Consider the following 10,321-nt stretch of genomic DNA (forward strand, 5'->3'; position numbering starts at 1 on the left):
TATAGCTAAACTTTCTTAACTTCCTTGCCTCCCCTTTACTCTCCAGCCCACTGCCCCACCATCCTAGTAAAGTGTTCCTGCAAACTTCATTGCTGACATCCTCATTACTAAACCAAATGAAGACTTTCCACCCTTATCTTCCTTGACCTTTCTGTAGCAATAAATACCACTACTTCCTTTTGCCTAAAATGCTTCCCTTAGCTCTTCTGTTGTTCTTCTGCTCTAATGTTTGAGAAACTTTTCTGAGTCTTCTGAATCTACCTCAGTCCTCTGCCTTCCCTTGCAGAGGTAAGGGTTTCTCTAAGTTCCCACTTCCATGGCCCTGTTCTCTTCTCATTCTTCTGCTTTACTGGGACGTAAAGATGACCTCCTTATGGTCATCTGTTTCCAATGTCCTCTAATCAGCATCTCCGTTTCTGAATATTCTCTTGAGCAGGAGGTCCACGATTTAAATGCACAACAAACATGTGAGTATACAACTGAGGAAGCTACTGACAGAGGCTTCTCAAGGGCAAGGACCATTACTCATTCAGGTCTGAATCCCCAGCCATGGTAGGGCACATACTCAATGCTTAACAAACATTTTATGGATAAATGAATGAATGAATAATGGCAGAGGAATGACTGAAAGTAAGATAAAAATATGCTAAATAGAAAAATGTTGGAAAAATACATAATAATTATAACTGAGTGTATTACTTTTACAGTAGTGATAATATCTAAGTGAACAAATAAAATGGTGAAAACGGACATAATTCCAGTCCTCATAGAATGCACGTTCTATTGGTAGAGATGACAACGAAACAAATACTAATAACTACACAATAGTAGTAAGCAAGTAAATATGAAAAATATTAATAGAATGTAGCCATAAGCGCTAGGTAGGAAATGAAACTTACGTGATAGAATGACTGTGTCACTATGTTGGTCAGGAATGTCAGGGAAGACCTCTTTAATGAGATAATGTTTAAGTGGAGAGAAGAATGACCACAAGAAACCAGTCAGTGAGAAGCAGGAAGAAGAGCATTAAAGGAAGAAGAAAAAGCTATTTCAAAGGCCTTAAGGTGGAAGCAAACTGCAGTGTGTTCAAAGAACATGAAGACATTAGTGTGGCCAGAATGGAATGAGCAATGGAGAGAAAGATATGAGATGGGGGTAGTGACAGATCACATCGGGCTTTGGGATCCAAAACAAGCGGATGAGATTTTATTCTAAGTGCAATGATAAGCCAAGGGAGGCTGGGCACGGTGGCTCACCTCTGTAATCCCAACACTTGGTGAGGCCAAGGCAGGCAGATCACTTGAGGTCAGGAGTTTAAGACCAGCCTTGCCAACATGGAGAAACCCCATCTCCACTAAAAAAACAAAAATTAGCCGGGCATGGTGGCACATGCCTGTAATCCCAGCTGCTCAGGAGGCCGAGACGGGAGAATCACTTGAACCGAGGAGACGGAGGTTGCAGTGAGCTGAGATGGCGCTACTGCACTCCAGCCTGCTGAAGATTGGGAGGTCCTCAAGTTTAATTGAAAAGGTAGCTTGAAACCAGATCTTGTGGATCACAAATACCAGTTGGCAGAAGGGATCTAATTGCAGGGTTCTGAACAGAGAAGTATCATGAACACATGCACTTAATGGTGATACGATTTTTTTCAGGGGGGCTGGGGGATAGGGTCTTGCTCTGTTGCCCAGGATGACATGCAGTGGCATGATCTGGGTTCACTGAAACCTTCACCTCCCAGGCTCAAGTGATCTTCCCAGCTCAGCCTCCTGAGTAACTGGGACTACAGGCATGCACTACCACCCTAGGCTAATTTTTTGTAGCGATAAGGTCTCACTATATTGCCCAGGCTGACCCGGAGCTCCTGGGCTCAAACTCTTTTGATGGCCTCCAAAAATGCTGAGATTATAGGGGTGAGAGTGGTGTGATCTTTTTGTTTTTTTTAAATGAGTTAGAATCAGGGAGATTGCACTGCAAAAGAAGAGGCTATTGCAATGGTCCAGTGAGAGTTAAAGAGGGACTGGTTTGGTCTGGCATCAGTGGGAATGCAAGTGGGGGAGGTGAATATAAGAATCACTGAGGACGCAGAACTATACAACTTGTTGGTAGCAAAGCCCAGGTGTTACAAGCTATTACAGCTAATACTTTAGTTCCCTTACGTTTCTGGATGGTGGTTGTGGTAGTGGTGTGGCACAGATAGGAGTAGCCCAGCTTAGGGATGGAAAAAGAAATACAGTGAGAAAAGAGGTTGTCTCTAAGCCAAAGAGCAAATTATGAATATAGACAGGAAGGGACCTAGGACATCAACATTTAGAATCCAAGCATATACTTAATTTAGACTACTAATTGCCATTATTTTGGGTAAAATATTAGCATTAAAAATAAAGCACCATACTTAAATTTTTTAAAACGTCTATTGGATCGGAGATGAGTTATATCTCTACAAATAGTAAGGATTTGCTCTGCATTTGACTTCATAAAGTTTCAGATTTACTTTTCAATCAGAGAGATTAGACACCTTGAAGACAACATAACGAATGTCATTTATAAAACCACTGTGTGCCTACTCTCTAGGGTTAGGTCCAGGGTTTTTCTAAGCACAGCTTTTTATGTAGTAAGTCATTTTGATTTTTGAGGATTTGATTAATAAGCTTCTACTTAAAGATCTCTGAAGATGCACATTCTAAGAGCTGGTGGCCAGCCCAGGAGAGTCTGAACTATTTTAGTTGCATTTTGAAAAACAGGTAATGAAAAGAAGAGTAAGGACTAGAAGCCACATAGCTAAGGTGGTTAAAAGGTATAAATGGAAAATAATCCAGACCTGCTCCTTAGCCCACTAAAACTTTTTGTTTTGTTTTGTTTTGTTTTTGAGACGAGTCTTGCTCTGTCACCCAGGCTGGAGTGCAGTGGCATGATCTCGGCTCACTGCCACCTCCACCTCCTGGGGTTCAAGAGATTGTCCTGCCTCAGCCTCCTGAGTAGCTGGGATTACAGGCGCATGCCAACATGCCCAGCTAATTTTTGTATGTTTAGTAAAGATGGTGTTTCACCATGTTGGCCAGGCTGCTCTTGAACTCCCGACTTCAAGTGACCCATGCGCCTCGGCCTCCCAAAGTGCTGGGATTATGGGCATGAGCCACTGCGCCCAGCCGTAGCCTGCTAAAACTTTGACAAACATCAATGCAATTTAACTATAAGTTCCCAGTCAAGAGCTACTCCTCTGAGCTCTGATTGAAAACACCCCACCAGAAAAACCTTATCCTCATTTTCTCAGGTCCTAAAAGTTAATTAAGGCCACTTTCTGAACCGGAAGAAAAACTTACACAGGCAGTTTGAGGTTTCTGAATCTTTGGGACCAAATGTGCTCAGAGGGAAAGGAAGACGTCTTATCTTTAATATACTAAAAACAATTCTAGGGCTGGGGTCTTAGCACTTCATTGTAGAGCTCAAGCCTAGTTTCAGGATGCCAACAGAGGGGCTTCTGAACTTAAAGCACAGGAGGCAATCGAGAAGGGTTCTGATCCTGGGATCCACACGGAGGTCTGGAAACCTCCTGCGGTTGTCTCTGAAGGTTGGTGTTCATGTGGATGTTTTTGCTTTCATCTGGGAAAGACAAGTTGTAACTCTCATCAAAATCTCAAAGAACTCTATGATCCAATAAGTTCATACCTTTGAAATACAGAAGGATACCAAGGAGAGTAGAAGGAAGAGAGGAAGAACTGCTTATTTAAGTTAACCAATTCAGAAGTATGACATGCAAAAAGATAAGACAAAAGTAATTCATATCCTTATGTCATTGTGGTTCAAACTTAGGACAGGCTCAAACTCCTTCCTCTTCTCTTTATCATACTCTCATTCCTGTTTTCCCCAACGCAGAACCCCACATTATAAGTACTTGGAAACTGTGCTATAGTAAAGCAAAGAAGTGGGACGAATCAGGTGTATGCGGTACTTTTTTCTGGAGTCCCACAGAAAGGTGCTCAAAAACAGAGAGCTGCCTGTTTCCTCCATAGCCACAGACTACATGATTTCAGACCCTGGGACTATGTGGGATACTCTTGGAAAGTCTGGGGAAAATTAGAAGTAGCCTAACCATGTGCATTTTATCTAGGTGCATACAACATTGCTGAGTTCAAAATGCCTAGCTATCCTTGGATCTTTCCTGAATCCTAAACCCCACCATCCCTAAGATTTTTATTTGTCTTATAACAATAATGGCTAACATTTACTAATCACTTACTATATGTCAGGCTCAGATCTGGATGCTTTTCAGCAAAATCTTATTTAATCCTCATTATAAAACTTTAGAGTATTATTACTATATCCATTTTATAGAAGAAGAAACTGAGTCACTAACAAGGCTGAGACTTAGGGCAGAAATGGAAACTATATGTATATTCCAGATCAGTCCCAGAAGATTAATAGGCTCACAGAAAGAAATGGGAGGGATGGGGGTGAGAAACTGTTCAATTGTAAGCTTGTCCCAGGGCAGTTGCCCAGTCTTCCGTTTATTCCATCATTTATCCCAGACAGAAGTGCAGTCTTGGAAAATGGGGTGACAGGTTTACTGTGATCTACTCTCAGAGAGCCCCTGTAGATTCTAGTAGGAGGAACAGTAGCTGCAGAGCCAGAGGACAGGACCCAGATCCCAACATCATGTAGCCTAACAGTGCAGCTTAGATGAAACACAGGCTCTGTAAGCCACAATGGCTTTATTTGTAAAATAGAAATAGCAACCTCAACTCACAAGGATGTTGGGAGAGTCAAAGTGGACAGCAAGTTTAAAAGTACTCACAAAATCTAATAGGCAATTCAACATAAAACTCCACGGCTATCACTGTTCCTCACTTTCTGAACGTTTACCTGCCTGACTTAGCCCCAAACCACTCCAACTCACTTCAACCACTTCCCATGCAGAAAAAAAATAAACTCACCATCTCCTCTGCGACTCTGCTGTTTTCTGCCTTCTGCGCAACCCAGACTTCTTACAGTCTCACTGCCTCCCCTCAGTGTCAGGCTGTTTAGAAAAACAACTTCCTATTCACATTCCAGAAACTCACCACAGCCCTTCCCATGAAGTTAGAATGTTGATAATGCGAGGGTGATGTTGGCAGCTTAGAAATAGTGGTTGCCAAGAGGCAAGGGGTCACCCCCTTCCATGGGAGATGGGCTGGAGACAGGGCAAGGTGAATCACTCCTGAGCAGAGCAATGTGGGAACAGTACACACACAAAGGTTTCCTTTGATTATGATACAAGCCCCAATTTAAAGTAGTACATTTGGAAAATATGCTTTGAATTAATCATAATGTGATTTTCCAGTGCCCATTTTCCAGTTGTCGTGAAATGTCAGTGAATGTTTACTATTCCAGCAGCCTTCTGAGGGAAAGGAGCAAAAATAGTAGCACAATAAAAATTAGAGAGAAAAGGAAAAAGCCACTAACGGTTTTCTGGCACTTGGGGAAGTTTATTGGTAAGTTTCAAAATGACATATTAAATAGACATAGGTCGCATGAAAGAAATTCTGCTTCTTATGTCAGAAATAAAAAGGTATACAAATAGATACCTTTTTATTTTCCTCTTCCCATGGAATATGTAGGACCAAAAAGGTGTTGGCATAGTAGTTAAGACTTGAGCTGTGCTGTTAAACAGCCTGAGACCCATCCTGGCTCCACCTCTGGCTATCCACTGGGCAAATTACTTAAACTCTCTATGCCTCTGTTTCCTCAACTGTAAAATAGAATAACAAAACTTGCCTCACCGGGTTGTTGTAGGATCAAATGAGTTAATATGTAGAGAGTGATTGAAATGACACCTGGCCCACAATTGATGCTCAACAAATGTTAGCAATGATTATTACTTTTCAGATTAGATCTCAGACAGCAAAATCAAGTATCAGGTATGTAGTATAAAGTCAGAAAGCCATAACTCCTATTTATACTCTTGGAATTCTATTGTGTAGTAGTAGGTATTATTCTTCATTCACTTCACGATGATTACAGCTTGTAAATAGGCATCTCATGGATAAATTTAAAATGGAATGAAGTAGAAACATTGGAAGAAAGTCTAAAGGTAAAGACGAATTAGGGCATGTGAGGCTGCATTTGCACTTTGGAATTTGGTACCAAGAAGAAGAAATTAATTATATAGTAGAAGTAGAAAAGATTGTGAAGGAGATGCTGTTGAAGGAATGACTGTAGGGGAATAAAGGAAGCTTAGAGAGAGGAAAAACTGAGGAACTTCTTGGCAGCATGATGCAGTTCAGAGTCCAGACCCCAGAGTCAGACTGCCTGGCTCCATCACCTACCAGCTGTGTTGCGCGTTACTAATCTCCCTATGACTCAGTTTCCTCAGTGATGTGGTTTGGCTGTGTCCCCACCCAAATCTCATCTTGAATTGTAGCTCCCATAATTCCCACAGGTTGTGGGAGGGACCTGGTAGGAGATAATGGAATCACAGGGGCAGTTCCCTCATACTGTTCTCGTGGTGACGAATAAGTCTCACGAGATCTGATAGTTTTATAAGGGGAAACCCCTTTTGTTTGGTTCTCATTTCTCTCTCTTCCCTGCTGTCATGTAAGATGTGTCTTTTGCTTTCTGCCATGATTGTGAGGCCTCCCCAGCCATGTGGAACTGTGAGTCCATTAAACCTCTTTTTTTAAAATAAATTACCCAGTCTTGGGTATTTCTTTATCAGCAGCATGAGAACAGACTAATACACTCAGCAAAGTGAATAATAAGGATAATAATCACCAAACACATAGACGTGTAAGGACAATTAAATGAATTTAAAGTGTTTGGAACAATACCTAGCATGCTGTAAGTGTAAGTGTAAGTGTTGGCTATTATTCTATAAGACTTGCCTCCATGTCTTTCTGTTCTTACTTTCACTCACCAATCCCTCTCTTTGGCATTGCCTCATGTTAAAAAAAAAAAATATATATATATATATACACACACACACACACACACACACACACACACACACACACATATATATAGTCTCAGATGGGGATGAGGAAGGGTGGTATGTAGACTAGTAGGTTCTCTTATTTTTTTTTTTTAATTTTTTTGAGACAGGGTCTCACTCTGTGTCCTTAGGCTGAAGTGCAGTGGCGTGATAATTGCTTTCTGCAGCCTTGACCTCCTGGGCTCAAGCAGTTCTCCCACCTCAGCCTCCTGAGTAGCTGGGACTACAGATGTATACCATCACTCCTGGCTAATTAAAAAAAAAAATCTCTAGAGATAGGATCTCACTATATTTCCCAGGCTGGTCTTGAATTCCTGGGCTCAAGTGATCCTTTCATCTCAGCCTCCCAAAATGTTGGGATTACAGGCATGTGCCACCATGCCCAACCTGATAGGTTCTTATTGATAATAAGTTTCATATTAATAAGTTCAACTGGTAATATGTTTTTAAGTTGATGTTGTTAAATTTCAGTGAATATAAAAAAACATAAAAAGATTCCTATGGAGGTGACATTAGCAAGATGGTGGAGTAGGAGATGTCAGCCTTATGCTCCAAGAAAAAACAAATATAGACAGCTATACACAAATCAAAATAGCCCTCATGAGGGTGGGGAGTTGCGGGGTGGGGCTCAAGAGCCTGTTAAAGAATTTGGAAAGGGCCGGGCGCGGTGGCTCAAGCCTGTAATCCCAGCACTTTGGGAGGCCGAGACGGGCGGATCACGAGGTCAGGAGATCGAGACCATCCTGGCTAACACGGTGAAACCTCGTCTCTACTAAAAATACAAAAACTAGCCGGGCGAGGTGGCGGGCGCCTGTAGTCCCAGCTACTTGGGAGGCTGAGGCAGGAGAATGGTGTGAACCCGGGAGGCAGAGCTTGCAGTGAGCCGAGACTGCGCCACTGCACTCCAGCCCAGGCGACAGAGCGAGACTCCGCCTCAAAAAAAAAAAAAAAAAAAATTTGGAACAACAAAATGGAGGAAAAAAACAATATCCATGTAGAAGAATCACTAGTGAAACTGGCCTATATGAGACACCAGGAGATAGCTAGGAATAAAGAAAGTTGTAGGCTATCAGTGTCAGTCATGTGGTAAAAGCCACTGTGGCCCCCAGTGTCCTGCTCCACAGAGGACACTGGCATCTTTTGTCACTAAGGTAACCAACAGCCATCCCCACAGCAGGATGTTATAATTCACATCTTTTATATTGTGTATCTGTTAACAACTTATTGTAGTTATAATTATTTTGAATAGTTATATATTTGAATATATAATTATTTTGAATAGTTTTGTCTTTTAATCTTCATTCTAAAGGTATAAGTGATTTATACACCACGATTATAATATTGGAAAATTCTGAATTTGACTATGTTTTTATTATTTTCTGATAACAACTGGTATAGAAGGAATAGTGCCCTCAGATACTAGGAAGGAATAGTACCCTCAGGTATAGAAGGAATGTACCCTCAACAAAATAAAGGCCATATACATAAGCCTACAGCTAACATTATAGTCAATAGTGAAAGATTGAAACCTTTTCCTATAAGATCAGGAGCAAGACAAGGATACTCACTTTTGCCACTTCTGTGCAGCATAGTACTGGAAATCCAAGCCAGAGTAATTGGGCAAGAGAAAGAAATAAAAGATATCAAAATGACAAGAAGAAGTTGTCTATGATTTCAGACAACATGATCTTATATATAGAAAACCCTAAAACATGATCTTATGTGTAGAAAACCCTAAAAGCTTCATTAAAAAACTTTTAGAACTAATAAATGAATTTAGTATAGTTACAGGATGCAAAATCAACATGCAAAAATCAGTAGTGTTTCTGTACACTAACAACAAACTATCTGAAAAAGAAATTAAGAAAACAATCTCATTATACCAGCTACAAAAAAACACAATAAGGAATAAATTTAATCAAACAGGTAAAAGATCTGTATACTGAAAACCATAAAACAAATTGAAGAAGACACAAAGGAATTGAAAGATATCCCATGTTTATGAATGTGAAACATTAATATTGTTAAAATGTCTATACTACCCAAAGCAATCTTCAGATTCAATGTAATTCCTATCAAAATTTCAATGGCATTTTTCAGAGAAATAGAAAATAACAATCTTGAAATTCATACAGAACCACAAAAAATCCTGAATAACCAAAGCAATCTTAAGCAAAAAGAACAAAGCTAGAAACAGCACACTACCTGATTTCAAAATATACTACAAAGCTATAGTAATTCAAACAGCATACTGGCATAAAAATTGATACTTATACCAATGAAACATAGTAGAAAGCCAAGAAATAGATTCATGCATTTACAGTCAATTGGTTTTTGATAAAGATGCCAAGAACATTCAATGGTGAAATGAGGGTCTCTTTAATAAATAGTATTGGAAAACTGGATATCTATATAAAGAAGATTGAGACTGGATTCTTGTCTCACATACATAAATCAAAGGAAAATGGATTAAAGACTTAAACATAAGTCCTGAAACTATAAAACGATTAGATGAAAACATACATAAAAAGCTCCATGACATTAGTGTTGGCAATGACTTTGCATATGACCACAAAAGCACAGGTAACAAAAGCAAAAATAAACAAATGGGATAACATCAAACTAAAAAGCTTTTTCCAAAGCAAAGGAAACAATCAACAGAGTGAAGAGACAACCTATGGAGCTGAAGAAAATATTTACAAATGATATATCTGATAGAAGATTAATATGCAAAATATATAAGAAACTCAATAGCAAAATGCACACACACACACAACACACACAAATAACTCAATTAAAAAATGGGCAAAGAACCTGAATAGACATTTCTCCAAAGAAGACATATAAATGGCCAATAGGTATATTTAAAATATTTGACTAATCATCAGGGAAATGCAAATTACAACCACAATGAGATATCACTTCATACCTGTTAGAATGACTATTATAAAAAAGATGAAAGATAACAAGTGTTGGTAAGGATGCAAACAAAAGGGAATCACTGCACACTGTTGGTGAGAATGCAAATTGGTACAGCCATTATGGAAAATGGTATAGAGTTTCCTCCAGATGATACAATCCCACTACTGGGTATGTAGCCAAAAAAAAAAAAAAAAAATGAAATAAGTATGTCAAAGAAATACTAAACTCCCATGTTTTTTGCAGCATTATTCACAACAGCCAAAATATGAAATGAACGTAGGTGTCTGTCAATGGACCAATGGCTTTCAAAAAAAAAAGTGGTATATATATGCAATGAAATACTACTCAGCCTTTAAAAAGAAGGAAATGCTCAACCCAGCGTGGTGGCTCACGCTTGTAATCCCAACACTTTGGGAGACCAAGGTGGCCAGATCA

At 39.7% G+C, this 10,321-nt stretch overlaps 1 protein-coding gene across 2 annotated transcripts in view; it reads right to left on the bottom strand.

Annotated features, from left to right (window-relative positions):
* The window catches only part of SELP (selectin P (granule membrane protein 140kDa, antigen CD62)), a 41,856-nt gene extending 36,831 nt beyond the window's left edge, over positions 1-5,025 (bottom strand). For both annotated transcript variants that reach the window (XM_011962260.1, XM_011962259.1), the window contains exon 1: positions 4,932-5,025. In XM_011962260.1, coding sequence (XP_011817650.1) covers positions 4,932-4,934 — 3 coding nt within the window. In that variant the 5' untranslated portion in view covers positions 4,935-5,025. The remainder of the gene's footprint in view (positions 1-4,931) is intronic.
* Between the last annotated feature and the right edge of the window lie 5,296 nt (positions 5,026-10,321).

Source organism: Colobus angolensis, unplaced genomic scaffold (assembly GCF_000951035.1).
Source record: "Colobus angolensis palliatus isolate OR3802 unplaced genomic scaffold, Cang.pa_1.0 Scaffold59, whole genome shotgun sequence".
Taxonomy (NCBI): domain Eukaryota; kingdom Metazoa; phylum Chordata; class Mammalia; order Primates; family Cercopithecidae; genus Colobus; species Colobus angolensis.